This window comes from Pelophylax lessonae, assembly GCF_965119305.1.
Source record: "Pelophylax lessonae genome assembly, chromosome: 11".
Lineage (NCBI taxonomy): Eukaryota > Metazoa > Chordata > Amphibia > Anura > Ranidae > Pelophylax > Pelophylax lessonae.
Window position 1 is genome coordinate 127,860,786 of NC_138778.1, and position 19,057 is coordinate 127,879,842.

Genomic DNA, 19,057 nt, shown 5'->3' on the forward strand with positions numbered 1-19,057 from the left:
TCACATAAGTATGTCTGAGCAGCTCAGCCATTACTTTGCCTTTCCTATATGCTATATTGTCAAAATGATTGTGACGCCCCCCTTTGCATGCAGATGAACTTTAATGGCATTCTACTCTTAGACTGTAGGGTTCAATATTGAGTTAGCCCAGCCTTTGCAGCTATAACAGCTTCAACTCTTCTAGGAAGGCTGTCCACAAGGTTTAGGAGTGTATATATGGGAATGTTTGACTATTCTTCCAGAAGCGCATTTGTGGAATCAGGCACTGATATAAACGAGAGGGCCTGGCTCGCAGTTGAGGTCAGCACTCTGTGCAGGCCAGTCAGGTTCCTCCACCCAAAACTCGCTCATCCATGTCTTTATGGACCTTGCTTTGTGCACTGGTCCAAATCATTTGGTGGAGGGGGGATTATGGTGTGGGGTTGTTTTTCAGGGGTAGGGCTTGGCCCCTTAGTTTCAGTGAAGAGAAGCATACCAAGACATTATGGACAATTTCATACCCCCAACTTTGTGGGAACAGTTTGGGGATGACCCCTTCCTGTTCCAATATAACTGTGCACCAGTGAACAAAGCAAAGTCCATAAAGACATGGATGAGTGAGTTTGGGGTGGAGGAACTTGACTGGCCCGCACAGAGTGCTGCCCTTAACCCGACAGAACACCTTTGGGAGGAACTAGAGCAGAGACTGCGAACCAGGCCTTGTTGTCCAATGTCTGACCTCACAAATGTACTTCTGGAAGAATAGTCAAACATCCCATAGACACACTCCTAAACCTTGTGGACAGCCTTCCCAGAAGATTTTAAGCTGTCGTAGCTGCAAAGGGTGGGCCAACTCAATATTGAACCCTACGAACTAAGATCGGGATGCCATTAAGGTTCATGTGTGTGCAAAAAGGCAGGGGTCCCAACACTTTTGGTAACATATATATATATATATATATATATATATATATATATATATATATATATATATATATACCATTAAAGTTCATGTGTGTGTAAAGACAGGCATCTCAATACTTTTGACAATATAGTGTATTTTACTGAAAGAACATGTTGTGTTCCTTTACCCCTTTTCCCTGTATGTATTTTCAATGGCGGATCAGTGGCCCTTAAAGAGAATCTTAACCCCAGAGAGAAAAAAATCCTGTAGACATTTAATATAAGGACACTTACCTGTCCATGGATGCAGCTCTGTCCTCACCCAGCCCAGTTCTTCACCAATCTTCGTGTCCCCGGTGCCAGCATGTTTACCGTGGAATGCCGACTGTGATTGCTTGCAGCTTCACAGCCAGCTTTGCACTGCGCATGCATGAGCTAGGCTGTGCTTTGTGAATGGTCCCGCAGTCTTTGGGGGGCATGTGAGTTGTCCCAGAAGGCTGTGGGTAAAGAGAGGGGGCTAAACTTCTGCTAGAATTGCACAGACAAAACTAGGTACCCACTCCCCCCCAAAAAATGTAATATGTCAAATGTAGTAAATGAGGGGGAGGAGGACATAAAGCAGAACTTCTCTATTAAGGTGAAGTTCCACTTTAAATAGGTGTCGGGTGGCAAATCTGCCCGGTAATCGCAGTGAACCAAGCTGTCATTAGATGGCTTGGTACACGGAGACACTGTACCAAGACAATCCAAGGGGCTTAGAACCACGTCATTGCTCTGATTGGTCATCACCGCAATCACATGGTACTGTTTACAGTGATGATCCCTCCCATTTTCCTTACAACAAGGGAATATGAGAGATTGAGTACTTGTGTATGTGGATAGAATAAATGCATCAGTAGCTGCAGATTCATTCTTTCTGCTTCAGTGACACAGGGATTTATTTTTTTAATCCTTTCATGCCCCCTACCCTCCTACTTATACTATTTTCATGGTTTCTCCATGTTATCTGTATATTAACCCATTCACCTGCCTTCTTTTACACATCTGAACATTAACCCCTTCATCTCAATGCCACTATATACACTGCCTGGCCAAAAAAAATAATTTGCCACCAAAACAAAAAGGTCACACTCTAATATTTTGTTGGCTTTGATTATGGCACATATTTGCTGTGGCATTGTTTTGATAAGCTTCTGCAATGTCACAAAATGTATTTCCGTTCAGTGTTGCATTCATTTTTCACCAAGATCTTGTATTGATGATGGGAGAGTAGGACCACTTCACAAAGCCTTCTCCAGCACATCCCAAAGATTCTCAATGGGGTTAAGTTCTGGACTCTGTGGTGGCCAATCCATGTGTGAAAATGATGTCTCATTCTCCCTGAACCACTCTTTCACAATTTGAGCCCAATGAATCCTGGCATTGTCATGTTGGAATATGCCCGTGCCATCAGGGAAGAAAAATCCATTGATGGAATAACCCGGTCATTCAGTATATTCTGGTAGTCAGCTGTCTTCATTCTTTGGGCACATGCAGTAACTATCCAATAGGACAGTTACTGCATGCTTAGTTTAGTTAGTTGCTTAGTTAATTCGAGGTGGCAACTTTTTTTTTTTTTGGCCAGGCAGTGTATATGACCTGTACATTACCCCTTCCTCCTTCCTCTGTGTATGACCTGTACATTTCAAGTACCTGGTACATCATTCTCAGCTCCATGTTTTACCCCCTCAGTACTGGAATGTTTCTTCATTTCCAAAGAGTTGTGGCAAAAAGTGAGATCACCTAATTACCTGGTGTCTGCTTTCCCAAAAAGGGTCATTTTGTGGGATTTTGTACTATGCTGGCATTTTTATTTTAAAAGAAAGTTGAAATGGAATGGAATAGAATGGAGTGGATAGAATTTTTTTTTCAAAAGTTAGGGACTTTTTTCCTTTTATATACAGTATAAAAAGCAGTGGGTATTAAATACCACCAAAAGAAAATTCTGTCTATCCAAAATAAATGTTATAAAACTAATTTCAGCACAAAGTTGCACAATGGAGTTATTGTCCGTCAAACTGTCACAGCGCTGAAAATGGCCTGGTAATAAAGGAATATTACAGGCTAGTAAGTGGAAAAACAAGGTCACTAAATGTAAAAATGACTCCAGGTAGTGCTAAATATGGGGAAAATAGACTTCAGTTTCAAAAACATTTTTAGGTCTATTTAGTAAGGGCCACCAGGATCACCCAATTCCAGGCAGCTAGATCTCTTTGTATTTTCTTGTGACCTGCAGTAGTATCTAGATTTTAAGTCAAGTCCATGAACACAATTTGCTAAAAATAGATGATAGTCATACATTACAGTTAATGGGAATCTACTGAGTTGGGTGTCAGTGGCATTAGTCCTGCAGTTTTTGCAGTAGTCCTGTAGTTCAGTGGTGAGAAAATTGGATTTTTCCTACAGCTTGCCTGTAAAATCATTTTCTTGGAGTACATCACGGGACACAGAGCAGCCATAATAATTACTATCTGGGTTATACTTCATTTATAGGTGAATGGACACTGTCAACCAAAAAATAGGAGGTCCCCTCTATACAACCCCTCCCATACAGGAAGTACCTCAGTTTTGTAGCAAGCAATAAACATTCCAGACAAGAGGGGAGGAACCTATGTGTCCCGTGATGTACTCCCAATAAAAGGATTTTACAGATAAGCTGTAGGAAAAATCCAATTTTCTTTATCGTACATCACTTTATCATACACCATAATAATTACTATCTGGGACGTCCCAAAGCAATGCACTTGAGGGGAGGGGGACACTAAATATGAAAAACCGCCATAAGACCGAAAAGACCTACATAGCTGCCGGCAGTACACTGCGGCCAAATTTAGAATCCTCCCGGGTCCTAACATCCAGCTGATAGAATCTACCGAACTTATGTACCTAAGATCAAGAAGTGACCCTGCAAATCTGAGCCATAGAAGCTTGATGGCGAACTGCCCAAGAAGCACCTACTCTTTTGGTAGTGTGTGCCTTTAACTGAAAAGGTGGAACCTTCCCCTTTAAACCATATGCCTGGGAAATGACCTGGCGAATCCACTGAGAAATTGTAGACCTAGATGCTGCCTCCCCTTTCCTGGGCCCTTCTGGCAGCACGATCAGAAGGTCAGTCATCTGAATCTGAGCTGACATCTTTAAATAGATCTTAAAATGCACGTACTACATCGAGAGAATGTAACAACTTTTCCTCTGCTGTTTGAGGATTTGGAAAGAAGGAAGGCAGTAAAATGTCTTGATTCAAATGAAAAGCAGACACCACCTTAGGCAAAAACCCTGGGTGTGGACGTAGAATCACCCTATCTTGATGTAAGATCAAAAATGGCTCCTTACAAGAAAGAGCCGCTAACTCTAAAACTCTTCCAGCTAAAGTTACTGCAACCAAAAATACTAACTTTCTAGTCAGAAAGAATCAGAGGAATATGTTGAATGGGCTCAAAAGGCTGTTTCTGTAGAACTGCCAAGACCAAATTTAAATCCCAAGGACACAACGGTGGCCTAACTGCTGGAAGCATACGTATCACCCCTTGTATGAAGGCTCAGACCAAGGAATGCAAAGCAATTCATCTTTGAAAAAAAGACAGACAAGGCTGAAATTTGACCTATGCCTAAAGCTAGCTTCATATGTACCCCTACTTGCAAGAAGGCTAGAATTCTCCCAATTATATATTTATGGGGATGCCACTTCCTAGCCTCACTCCAAGAAATGTAAGATTTCCAGACTTCTGTAATAAATAGATCGTCCAGGTATCCTACCACTGCTATCCCTTGAGACCTTAGAATAGCCAATACTGGAGCTAGGGTTTCTGTGGAGCCGTGGCTAACCCAAAGGGCAAGGCCACGAACCTAAAATTATGGTCTTCCACTGCAAAGTGCATAAACCTTTGATGGGCTGGAAAAATTGGCACGTAAAGGTATGCATCCTTAATGTCTATGGATGCTACAATTTCAACTCCACGCAGAGAGGCCATGACTGAGCGAATTGACATCTCAATTTGGCTTGGGGACTATGAAAAGGTTTCAGTAGAAACCCCTGAATTTATCATTGTCTGAAACTTCAGTAATCACTGCATGAGACCTCAGATGGTCCAGAGCCAGAAAGAATGATCTTATTTTTAGAGAATCTGCAGGTATGTTTGACCTAACAAACCGAGGTTGAGGAAACATCCAAAATTCTACTTTGTACCCCTGCGAGACTGTGGAAATAACCCAGTTGTCCTGAATCATTTCCACCCAGGCCTCCGAGAACTGTAGCAGCCTTCCCCTCAGTCAGGTGGAGGGCGTTCCTTTACAAGATAGATTTAGAGCTAGGCTTGGTAGGTCTCTGGGTCCAGGGTTTCTTCTGCCCTTGACCTAAAGGCTTGGCTCTAGATCCAAACGGCTTAGGCCAAAACTTAATTGTAATTATTATGGCTGTTGTGTGTCCCGTGATGTACGATAAAGAAATAACATTATTGTATTAGCTAAACAAATGCTGCAACCTGTTAAATACTGCAGCTGTACTGCAGCTTTTCAGTTTATTGGCAGAGAGTAGTAGATATTTAACAGAATATAGAAATATACAGGAGCTGTCAAGGGCTAAAAATAGCCACTCAAATATATTAGGACAGGCAGTTTTGGAAACCGTTTTAGGATATCTTGATAAGATCTTTTCAACTTAGTTTAAAGGACAAGTTCACTTTTTAGTGATTCATTCCTATGTGTGAGTCAAATTTTGATGGATGGCTAGAATACAGCTCACCTATAGGAGTAAACAGGCATGCTTGTTAAAGAGTACTCTGCAGGGACTGTTTTAATGCAAAGGTTGCACAATTCTCTGCAATAGGGAGGAAGGTAAGTATTTATTATGGTAGGCTGCACTCAGGATGGTTGGTGAATATACTTTAACCACTTGCCGACTGGCGGTGTGCTCTGTGATTACAGTGTCCAGAGGACACTTCTGATCACAGATTGCGGTAAAGAGCTTGTCAGTGGCTCTTTACCATGTGATCAGCTGTGTCCAATCACAGCTCTTCACGAATGTCAACAGAAGCCGGATATCGGCACTCTTTTCCTCATGCTGAGAGCATGAGGAGAGGAGAGGAGAAGAGAACTGATAGCCGACTTTTCTGAAAGGGACATCTACACTAATAATCATAGCACTGATTATCGGTGTCCTGATTATCAGTGCAGTCCACAAGTGGTGCCAATGTGTGCCCACCAGTGCTGCCAATGTGTGCCCATCAGTGCTGCCAATGTGTGCCCACCTGTGCTGCCAATCAGTGCCCACCAGTGTTGCCAATCAGTGCCCACCAATGCTGCCAATCAGTGCCCATCAGTGCCTCCTCATCAGTGTCACCTATCAGCGCTGCCCACCAGTGCCACCTATCATTGCCACTTATCAGTGCCCATTAGTGTCGCCTCATCAGTGCCCATCAGTGCAGCCTATTAGTGCCCATCAGTGCAGCCTCATCAGCGCACATTAGTGAATGAGAAAAATTACCTGTTTCCAAAATTGTATAAAAAACGATGAAAAAGGATTTTTATATATTTCTGATTCTGATCTAAAGCTGATTTCTATATATTTATATCAAATATTTATATCAAATCAATTAATCAATTTACTCTCGAATACAGCATAACCACTTCTAACTAAATCAGGTAGACAATAATCTGCGTTTTACAGATTCCAACCGTTATTCTCTTGCAGAAACAATAAGTGTCGAAATACGCAAAAGTGTGAGTGAATACGGAAATTGGAACAGAAAAAAAAAGTAAAAAAAAAAAAAAAATCTAATTCTAGAGGTTATGTTACTGTGATCAGAATATTAATTACCCAGCAACACTATTGCAGTTGGCACATTAATAAAACAAACAACAACCATCTAAAGAATAATATGATATAGTTACCCTCTAAGTAGATAAAAGTGCTCGCTTGGCTGAAAAGGACAGGATGGCTGTTGACCAAACCCTCAAAGATGGCTGCCGACCAATGGATGGAGATGGGCTGAGGTTAATGTGGAGCCTGTCTTTCCAAAATGGCTTTTAGCTAAGATTAAAGATGTGTGTCCCGAAATGTTCCGATGATGGATGAGATGATGTGATCTGGAACTTCTCTCTTTGATCTTGAATGTAGATGGTCAGTGTATGATCGATCTTCAATGTGTCCTTAAACCATTTTAACTTGAGAAGGTGGTTACAGATACAATGTCTTGAAAAAGTCTTCAAACCCCTTAAAATTTTCCACATTTTGTCATGTTACAACCAAAAACGTAAATGTATTTTATTGGGATTTTTTTTTGTGATAAACCAACACAAAGTGGCACATAATTGTGAAGTGGAAGGAAAATGATAAATGCTTTTCAAAATTTTTTACAAATAAATATCTGAAAAGTGTAGCGTGTTTTTGTATTTAGCCCCCCGAGTCAATACTTTGAAGAACCACCTTTTGTTGCAATTACAGATGCAAGTCTTTTTGGGTATGTCTCTACCAGCTTTGCACATCTAGAGAGTGACATTTTTGCCCATTCTTTGCAAAATAGCTCAAGCTCTGTCAGATTGAATAGATTGAATAGATGCCAAAGATTCTCAATCAGATTTAGGTCTGGACTTTGACTGGGTCATTCTAACACATGATTATGCTTTGATCTAAACAAGGCATGTCCAACCTGTGGCCTGGGGGCTACATGCGGCCCAGAACCCCAGGCAATGCGGCCCACTGCCCCCTGACAATTTTTTTTTTTCTGGGAAGGAACGAAGTTGGGTCGGGGGCATGGCCACAGTGGCTTCTAAATAACGGTAGGCAGAGGCTGCCTCGGAGGGGAGGGGGGGAGGTGAGCATGTGCAGTGTTTCTGACTCCTACCACCATGACCACTTCAAATCACTGAAGTGGTCATGGTGGTTAGAGTGTTCCTTTAATATCTCTCAGAAGAAGTAAACCTCTGTATACTGATTCCATTTCATTTGATCATCCCCTAGTTGTGTTAAATTAGTGCGGGGAGTGCGGCGGCATTTTATTACTTATAAACCTTAACTATAGAAAATGTTTATATGTGGCCCGAGAAAATTTCTCTACACTCAATGTGGCCCAGAGAAGCCAAAAGGTTGGACACCCATGATCTAAACCATTTCATTGTAGCTCTGGCTGTATGTTTAGGGTCGTTGTCCTGCTAGAAGGTGAACCTCCATCCCAGTCTAAAGTCTTTTGAAGACTTTTCAAAATTTTTTACAAATACATATCTGAAAAGTGTGGCATGCATTTGTAGTCAGCCCCCTTTACTCTGATTGGGGTATTAATCTCTACGACCCTCATGTAACAAGCTCCCAGTTTTGTATTGTCTTCTCAGTATATCCTCAGCCAAAAATGTAGCATGCCCACACTCTCTGACCCTTATTTCCTCTATTAGGTCTGCAGTTTTTGAAAGTCCTCTCAAACAATACATATATTGAACATTATGTGCAGCCCTTTGGTGATGTCAGGGGCCACATTTGAGGCCCCCCTTTAGCTCATAAGTTGACAACCACTGCTCTAGAAAGTGGAAGCCAGCTTCCTCTGTGTCACCATTTATGAGAAGAAGATCTGTAAATGTATTACTGTCATGTCTAGGCGTTGTAAGACAAAGTGGTAATATTAAATACTAGAATACAACAAAGAACTGTGCTGGCTAAGACCTGGGTGCATCTGGACAGGACACGCTGGTTGCCGGGGAAATTTTTGGTCATCATGGCGGGAATTATTCACCTCAACTGTCTATGAGTGGGTAATGTCTAGAACCAGTCTATCACTACTACTAATCTCTGTAGAAGTAAATACAAATGTGCACAATAAATTCCAGTAGATCTGATTTCTAACAACCGTTGTCTTCTGCTGAACCTTAATAATCTACATTAAAAATGTACACTATCTTCCTACAATAAATTCGTAAAGTTCATATACACAGGAGTGCTCTGAACCTTTCTGTATTTTACAATGGCTGATCTAGATGGTTCTGTACTATATAACATCATCTTTGGTTTCCATTTCTGCAGAAAATGGAGATGCCACAAACAAGCCAGAAACAAACAGCAAAGCCAGAAAAGAAAGAACAGCTTTTACCAAAGAACAACTCCGAGAGCTAGAGGCTGAATTTGCTCATCATAATTACCTAACCCGACTACGGCGATATGAGATAGCTGTAAACCTTGACCTCACTGAAAGACAGGTATGTTCAATCTGATACATGCTGAATTGTGCTGGTAAGACCCAATGGGGTTGATGCACTAAAATTGGAGAGTGGAAAATCAGTTGCAACTGTGCATAGTAGCCAATCAGCTTCTAACTTCAGCTTGTTAAATTAAGCTTTGACAAAAAAAAATGGAAGCTGATTCCTTTTCTATGCAGAGCTTCACTAAATTATGCATTCTCCAGTTTTAGTAAATGAACCCCAATGTGCCATGACAAGTAATTGGAGTCTACCTATCACTGATCGGAGCATAGGGTATGACATTTTATTGGTTTTTAATGTTGGATTGCAGGCTTAAACTAACAATTTAAAAAAAAAATGCTTCACCAACAACATTAAACATTAAAGTTCATTTTAGGGGGCACAAAAACACAATAAATTACTCAATGTTTTGGTAAAATACAAAAGCCGAGGTTCCACCAAGTAAATAGCTACCCAACACATCAAACCTTAAATTGGCATGTGCCTGTGATATGGCGACAAGCTTCAGTACCTTATATTTTCCATAGGCGGTGCTTTAAAAGCTCCCTATCGGTCATCAGTTTAATGTTACCAATGAGGTCTGGTGCAAGAATTAATACTCTCCTACCGGTGTGCATGGCGATATGTAGCGTGTATTGCAAACAACATTTTCAGATGTAGGCGCCCCGACATGTGTGTTTACATTTGTACGTGAATATATGTGGGGGTGGGGGGGCCTCCGTTTTTTTTTTTTTTTTTGGGGGGGGGGGTCTGATATACTTGGGTGTAACTTAAAGTGGAGTTCCACCCTAAATTTATACTTACCTCCATCTTCTCGCTCCGGGTCACAAATGGATAATCGCATTTTTTTTTTTTACTTACCTCGTATAGAAGAAAATATACTTACCTTTCTTCCTTCTTCCTCCCCTCGGCGGCCACGGCCCGTCGTCACTTCCTGACTTTGCAATGATTCCTGGGAGCTGAATGTCATCGCTCCCAGGAATCATTGCGCCTGCACCGGCCCCGACGTCAGTTCTGGGGCGCGCGCGTCATTCCCTTCTAAACAGCTTCTGGGCTTCCCCAAAAGCTGTGGAGGGATGACGCGCGCGCACCAGAAGTGACGGCGGGGCCGGTGCAGTGCATCGTGGGACCGAAGAAGACAGAAGAGGACGCAGAAGAGGATCGCGCTGGCTTCCAGTTGCCCACACCTGAGATGGCAGCGCTGGACAATACTTTTTCAAGGTAAGTATTTCTCCTAAAAGGTAAGTGCAACCCGGGACAGATCAGAGGCTAGCCATTGTGGAATGTACTAGCCCTGACTGTCCTGGGGGTATTTTTATTAAAAAAAGTATTCCCAGGGTGGAACTCCGCTTTAATACGACATGCATTGACTTCTGTCGAAGAAGTTGTATACAAGCTGCGATGAAGTCGAGGCAATGTAACCCAGGCTTAAACAAAGAGTCTAAAAAACGTTTTTATACACGTTTGAATATTAGTTCTTTAATGATTACTAACCATATCTGGGCCCCTAATGCTTCACAGCGGATAAGGTTATGTTATTCCTATGTTATTCCTTATGTTTTTTCAAAAGTAAGTTCACTTTTTGAGATTTAAATGGGCAAACTAACTCTGAATAGCTTGGCTAACCCTTCAGACCCCCCCCCCCCCCTGCATGTATCAGCCACTGGTGTAGTTTTTTGTACACCACACACTGCAATATATAGACCTGCGATGGCAAACACTCATTGGTTAGTGCAGCCATATGATCGTGCTGATCAATAAGAAGTTAATCTGAGGCTTCTTCTCCTGGGAAGGTGTGGAAAAAAGTGATTCTCATTGTTCAGCACAGTCACATGTTTGTGCTGACGTTGCAAGAATTATGATGGTTACTCACTCCAGGGCTGCGTATTGTGGTGTATAGTGTACTTTGGTAGCATGGGACATCATGGCCGCTATATGCAACAGGGTCTGGAGGGGTGGCCAGGATAAATAATTAGTTTACCCTTTTAATTTTTGTGCAAATAGGGAGGAAGGGAACACTGCCCCTTTTTATTTTGGAATACCGAGTAAGTATAACGTCATTACCGGACCTCACAAATGCTTGTCCCACTGGGCAGTAAATAATGAATAATAAAAACATTGGCTGCAAAGTTGGGGCCCTTGAAGAATACACAACTGTTCCTGGTAGACAGCAGATTAAGGTATATGTAGTTAGTCCCCTACCAGTCCCATGGCTCTGATTCAGTAAATTCAAGTTCAAGTCAGACAGCGATAGAAGTTCCTAATGATCTCTCTCTTTCAATCCTGCTGATATAGTTCCTGTTTTCCTTTTTAAAAAGAAAAGGGAGTGCTCCCTGGTACAGCCTGATTTCACACAGGCTTTCAAATCACACCATTCCATGGAAAAGTTTCTCAGTCTCTTTGCTTCTCTTGAGTTCTCACTTGATTGTGGTCAGAAATAGCAGGGATCTGCTTATCCAGCATCAGCTCTGTCTCTTTCCCATACACCTGCTTGCTTCCAGGACTGTCCCCTCACATATAGCTTTGCACAGGGTATAATGGCAGCAGCAGTCTCTGATCAGCCCTTTTCTCCTGAGCAGCACAGCATCAAATAGCTTCAGCAAACTCTGGCAACACACCACTACTTCCCCTTCACTGCAACCTTGTGGTGCTCTCTGTCAGCTGCTCAACATAGGCAAATGGTTGCAGCAGCACATGGTCCCCACAGTGGCTTCCTCCCTGCATTCTGCAGGCTGGTGGCACAACAGAGCTCCCTTTCCCAGCCCAGTTCACTGTCCCCTTGCTCTGTTGCATTAACCAATCACTGTCCCCCAGACCCAGCCAAGATGGCTGCGCCCTGCACTGGAGACACTCCACCGACGAGCATTGCAAGGTGGTCTTCTCAAAGATATCTGCTTCACTTCTGCATTAATAAATATTTAAAAAGTTCCACAGCAGTTATCAGCTACAGTTCAGGTTACATAGGCATATTGTGTGAATAAGGACTCAAATTTGCTGCAAAATTTGAAATCAATTTTAAAGTGTAGGCTAGTATTGCTGAACTTATTTAAGTATAAATGATTTGCCTGTCTTAGACCCAAGTCTTAATAGTAAAAGTAATAGTTAGGGATGATCGAACTTTTCAAAAGTTCGGTTCAACCAGAACACCAGAACTTCCAGAAAGTTCGGCCCGGATTTCAGAACCCCGTTGAAATCAATGGGACCCGAACTTCGGTAATCAAAAAACCCAATTTTGAAGCCCTAAAACCCAATAAATGCCCCTTAAAAGTGCCTAGGGTTCTGGGTCATACCCCAGAGACTATTAATCACACAAAAAAAAGTTCTTAAAACAATTATTGAAAAAATTATTGAAAAAAAAATGAGATTTTTTTTATTTTGACTTTGGATTTAGTGTCTCGGGGGTCTAAAAAGTGTACCTGTGAAGTTTCAGCTCTGTAGCATGTCCAGAACCAGAAAAAAAAGATTGTTTCTCTTAGGTCACTTATAGAACAGGGATATGGCTCCGCTATTTTCACACCTTGCCGGTTTTGTAGCAGGCGTTTTTTTGGGCATTTTTTGGGGGGTCTTTGGAGTCAGGCATGACATCTGAACTTGTGTATAGGGGTATATATATACACACACTTATATGTATATATACACATACACATATATAGGTGTGAAAGTAGCAGAACACTATGCTTGCGCTAATGAAATAATTAACAGGCATATGGCTCCGCTCCTATAACACCTATATGTGTGTATGTGTATAATACATATAAGTGTGTGTGTATATATACCCCTATACACAAGTTCAGATGTCATGCCTGACTCCAAAGACTCCCAAAAAATGCCCCAAAAAAACGCCTGCAATAACACACCTGGGCGTTTTTTGTTTTTTTTTTTGGCGCAGGCGTTTTTTTGGGCATTTTTTTGGGGTCTTTGGAGGCAGGCAAAACATCTGAACTTCTGTATAGGGGTATATATACACACACACTTATATGTATTATACAAATACACACATATAGATGTGATAGGAGCGGAGCCATATGCCTGTTAATTATTTCATTACTGCAAGCATAGTGTTCTGCTATTTTCACACCTATATACAGTGGGTACGGAAAGTATTCAGACCACCTTAAATTTTTCACTCTTTGTTATATTGCAGCCATTTGCTAAAATCATTTAAGTTCATTCTTATTCCTCATGAATGTACACATAGCACCCCATACTGACAGAAAAACACAGAATTGTTGACATTGTTGCAGATTTATTAAAAAAGAAAAACTGAAATATCACATGGTCCTAAGTATTCAGACCCTTTGCTGTGACACTCATATATTTAACTCAGGTGCTTTCCATTTCTTCTGATCATCCTTGAGATGGTTCTACACCTTCATTTGAGTCCAGCTGTGTTTGATTATACTGATTGGACTTGATTAGGAAAGCCACACACCTGTCTATAGAAGACCTTCCAGATCACAATGCATGTCAGAGCAAATGAGAATCATGAGGTCAAAGGAACTGCCTGAAGAGCTCAGAGACAGAATTGTGGCAAGGCACAGATCTGGCCAAGGTTACAAAAAGATTTCTGCTGCACTTAAGGTTCCTAAGAGCACATTGGCCTCCATAATCCTCAAATGGAAGACGTTTGGGACGACCAGAACCCTTCCTAGAGCTGGCCTTCCGGCCAAACTGAGCTATCGGGGGAGAAGAGCCTTGGTGAGAGAGGTAAAAAAGAACCCAAAGATCACTGTGGCTGAGCTCCAGAGATGCAGTCAGGAGATGGGAGAAAGTTGTAGAAAGTCAACCATCACTGCAGCCCTCCACCAGTCGGGGCTTTATGGCAGAGTGGCCCGACGGAAGCCTCTCCTCAGTGTAAGACACATGAAAGCCCGCATGGAGTTTGCTAAAAAACACCTGAAGGACTCCAAGATGGTGAGAAATAAGATTCTCTGGTCTGATGAGACCAAAATAGAACTTTTTGGCCTTAATTCTAAGCGGTATGTGTGGAGAAAACCAGGCACTGCTCATCACCTGTCCAATACAGTCCCAACAGTGAAGCATGGTGGTGGCAGCATCATGCTGTGGGGGTGTTTTTCAGCTGCAGGGACAGGACGACTGGTTGCAATTGAGGGAAAGATGAATGCGGCCAAGTACAGGGATATCCTGGACAAAAACCTTCTCCAGAGTGCTCTGGAGCTCAGACTGGGCCGAAGGTTTACCTTCCAACAAGCCAATGACCCTAAGCACACAGCTAAAATAACGAAGGAGTGGCTTCACAACAACTCCGTGACTGTTCTTGAATGGCCCAGCCAGAGCCCTGACTTAAACCCAATTGAGCATCTCTGGAGAGACCTAAAAATGGCTGTCCACCAACGTTTACCATCCAACCTGACAGAACTGGAGAGGATCTGCAAGGAGGAATGGCAGAGGATCCCCAAATCCAGGTGTGAAAGACTTGTTGCATCTTTCCCAAAAAGACTCCTGGCTGTATTAGATCAAAAGGGGGCTTCTACTAAATACTGAGCAAAGGGTCTGAATACTTAGGACCATGTGATATTTCAGTTTTTCTTTTTTAATAAATCTGCAACAATGTCAACAATTCTGTGTTCTTCTGTCAGTATGGGGTGTTATGTGTATATTCATGAGGGAGAAGAATGAACTTAAATGATTTTAGCAAATGGCTGCAATATAACAAAGAGTGAAAAATTTAAAGGGGTCTGAATACTTTCTGTACCCACTGTATGTGTAGGTGTATATATACATACATGTGTGTGTATATATACCCCTATACACAAGTTCAGATGCCATGCCTGACTCCAAACATGTCCTCAAAAAAGCCCTCTAAACGCCTGCAGCAAAAAGCAGGCTGACCGGCGAGAAGCCATATCCCTGTTCTATAAGTCACCTAAGAGAAACGATCTTTTCTCTATAGCGGTCACCCTGAAATGGAAGGGTTTGGTCACCCTGCTATAGCAGTCAGTGTCAGTTCACCCTACACTACACTACGGTCACCCTGGCACTTAACACTTTCCCTACAGAAACTAGATTTTTGAAGCTAACTAAAGTGGAAAATAGCACCCTAACTACACTAGATATCCCTTTCCTCACACTAATAATTGCCAAATTACACTTTTGAAGCAGAAGTAACAGAACTGCTTCCACTCTCTTCCACGTCCCTGTATTAAAATGGTAGAGATTTGGCGGGGCTATCTTATATACTGGGGGGCGTATTCACTAATGATTGGCCTCTGGACCCACTAGTCACTGCAATCACATTCCTAGCATTCTCCTACCCCCTCAATTGGCTTTTACTAATGGTTCTGGTCCAATCATGGGCTTTTAAAGCCCATTTCCTGTCCCATTGCATTTTGGTCGGTTCTGGTTGCCGAATTCTGAACTTTTTCAGCAAAAAGTTCTAAATTCGGCCGAACCTCGAACAGTCAATGTTCGGGTCGAACTGATGGTCGACCTGAACCGTTCGATCATCCCTAGTAATAGTGTAACCTTTTCCAAAATCAAATTTCATCTGCAGTCTTGTGAACGTGTCTTCCTTTTGATCAGCTCATATTGATCAGAATTATAACTATAATAGAATTGTTGTATGAAGAGCAAGTAATTCTAATTGTGCTTTTTTATGATCTAATAGGTAAAGGATGCTTGTGAATAGATCCTGACTTATTGATTGCAGCATCCACTTTCCAAGTCTCCAAACTTCATGTTCACATACATTTTTTTACCAATTGCCTTGACTGGTCTATAAATGTGTTCAATAAATATTAATTTACTTCTAATTTTGCTTGTAGGTTAAAGTTTGGTTTCAAAACCGAAGAATGAAATGGAAGCGAGTCAAAGGTGGACAGCCGGTATCGCCAAATGAACAAGATGCAGATGATTTGGACTCTACAGCATCTCCCAGCTCTGAATAATTTAATTTTTACTGTGGTTGGCAAACTTTCTTGCCTATTTTTTTATGAAGACAATATTCTTTTTTGCCCTTCAGTCCTCGTTGGGAAATATTTTTTGTCTACAGACAATTCTTCTGCAACATCCACATTTTAATAAAGAAACTTGAGGAAAAAAACAGCCACATTCCGTTTAAGGCGTTGACAATCATTTCAGTATGTTGATATAAAATGCTAATTAGGCTCCTATGAACATTTTGTCTTAAGGATTTCGTTACCATCACAATTTAGCATTTACACCAGCTTGAGATGGATCATTTTGTGCCTTGGACTTCTTTGAGCTAGATTTGAGGTTAGATCATGGAATATCAGTGATACAAAAGAAACCAATCAGCGTTCTAAGCCTTGTCAAGATAAAACTTATTTTATAAAAGCATATTCATCTCATATTTTTGACTGCGTACATGATACAAAGGTGAAGATGTAAGCGTTCTTTTGGATTTTTTTTTTAATCTTTTTTCTTGTGTTTTATCATTCCTGCCTTCACATTAATTCCTCAGATTTACAATTCATTGTCTATAGTTGACTATTTTTGTTTTTTAAGAAAAACTTTTTTTAAGGTATTGAATTACAGGAATTATTGTGTAAATCTTTTCTTTTATTACAAGTTTTAATTAATAAAATATTGTTTGTGAAGATGTTTTGTGCTTATTTTAATGCATTTTAGAAATCGTGTATCCCTAAAGTGGGCCTTCACCCTGAAAGACAATATGGGTGTTCCTGGCACTAGCCCCCTCCCTCTACCACAATTGGATTGTTTTTAAAGTGCTGTTTAGCTTTTCCTCCTTTGTCCCCTAGATGAGAATGACGTTACATAGATGTGTCCAGTTTTGCCGAAGGGGTCTGCCAGGCTCCAGGACCCCCTTCAGTGCATGTGCGTGAGTACAATTTGGCACATGCACAGATGCACCGAAGGGTTCTTCCAGATCCCAAAGACCGGGCAGACCCCTTCAGCGCACCCGCACATGCATCAGTCTATGGAACACAGTGATGCAGGTGGAGAGGGGTAAAGCCAGGATCAAGGGGACTGAAGCAGATCTATGGTCAAACCATAAAGCTTCATTTATAATGTAGACTGCTGCAGTTCCTTAGGGCACCCTTGATAGCCCTATCAGTAAATATTCATCTATCTGAAGAAGCTTAGTCAAGTGATGTGAAAAGCCCTGCTCTGTCCCTTTCACCCCATCCAATATTGTCTAGGAAGGTGCAGGAAAAATCCAGTTTTCCACTTGCATTTACCATAGAGATAAGTGACAGTTCAACATGACAGCTAGAGACTTTAGATAGATTTTAAATGTTCATATAGGCATAGTGGATACCTAAAACTGCAGCATAAGATACAATATAAAGCACAAACTATTGACATGGGACCACATACAGAAATTCAAGAAAAATGCAGAGAAAATAAAAGGACTTTATAGTCCTACCACACATAACCCCTGATTAACCACTCTACTACCGCTCACGGTAATAGTACTGCGGCAGAGTGGCTCGTTCCCGTCCAGTCACGTAGTATTAACGTGACTGGACTCCTCCCCTTCTGGGCGGCGCTTGCGCGCCGCCGGAGGCTCGCTCCCGCTGTTTTCATTCACAGCGGGAGTCGGGCCAGGGGAGGAGCAGCGGCGATCGCCGCTGCTCTTACCCGATCGTCGGGGATCGAGTCTGGAGATCCGCCCGCTGTGTGTAAACACAGCGGGCGGATCTCCATAGTGACAGGGAGTGACAGATCGGACTGTTCAGCATAGCTGGACATCCGATCTGTCCATGAATCACATAGTCACCTCCCCCCCTACACGTCAGTAAGCACCAGGCATACATTAACCCCTCCCTCTCCAATAAAATTAACCCCTTCCCTGCCAGTGTCATTTTTACAGTAACAGTGCATATATATAGCACTGATTACTGCAGTAATGTCACTGGTACCCCCAAAAGTGTCAAAAATGTCAGTCAGGGGTCCGGTCTGTCCGCCGCAATGTCGCAGTCCCGCAAAAAAAATCGCAGATCGCCGCCATTACGCGTTAAAAAAAAAACACCAAAAATGACAGAAATCTTTCCCTTTGTTAGTAAACGCAATAACTTTTGCGCAAACCAATCAAAATACGCTTATTGCGATTTTTTTTACCAAACATATGTAGCATAAAACAAATTGGCCAAAAACTTTTAAAAAAATTGGTTTTTACATCTTTTTTGGGGGGAATTTCATATAAAAAAATGTGAAAAATATTGTTATTTTTTCAAAATAAACGCTCTTTTTTTGTTTATAGCGCAAAAAGTAAAAATCGCACAGGTGATCAAATACCACCAAAAGAAAGCTCTGTTTGTGGGAGAAAAAGGACGTAAATTTCGTTTGGGTACGGCGTCGCACGACCGCGCAATTGTCAGTTGAAGTCGCACAGCGCCGAATCGCAAAAAGTGGCCTGGACGGAAGACAGCAAAATCCTCCGGTTGTAAAGTGGTTAAAGGAATTGAGCACTAAAGTTTTGTGTAGATACAAAATGTATTCATAATCCAAGAATCAATAAAATCAGTAAAAAGTCTTCTTACATCCATATAGGATGTCCATTTCTATCCCAAGTGGGGTAATAATAGCCCATATGTACTACACTATATATGCTCTAGGCCAGATATGTATACAGCATAGTTACCAAAAATAACACATAGCAAATTAATTCTGCTGGGCCAGATGAAGGAAAATCCAATTGTGGGTCCTGACCGCTATGTGTTTCACCTAGATTGGCTTCTTCAGGAGGTCCTGCTTATATCAAATGTAAATCACAATTACTTACAAAACTTGATAAATCTTCTACCTATGAAATTACCATATCTAATGCTTAAGGAAATATCTAGCACTTACTCAGAAGGTTGAAAGGGCTCAATGATGCTCAATCCCAAATAGAGGGGTTTAGGCCAACCCAAAAGATCAAAAGCGGTATACCAGGGCCACACACAGCTGTTTAGAGAGCCCCCCAAGGGCAGTATACAGCCTAATATATTATAATATTCAGTGT

General features: G+C 41.7%; 1 protein-coding gene across 1 annotated transcript in view; it reads left to right on the top strand.

Annotated features, from left to right (window-relative positions):
- Positions 1 to 16,584, top strand: part of MEOX1 (mesenchyme homeobox 1) — a gene marked incomplete at its 5' end in the record, with an annotated part of 109,649 nt that extends 93,065 nt beyond the window's left edge. The window contains 2 exons of the mRNA XM_082272739.1: positions 8,930 to 9,102; positions 15,891 to 16,584. Coding sequence (XP_082128865.1) covers positions 8,930 to 9,102; positions 15,891 to 16,013 — 296 coding nt within the window. The 3' untranslated portion in view covers positions 16,014 to 16,584. The remainder of the gene's footprint in view (positions 1 to 8,929; positions 9,103 to 15,890) is intronic.
- Positions 16,585 to 19,057: the final 2,473 nt, after the last annotated feature.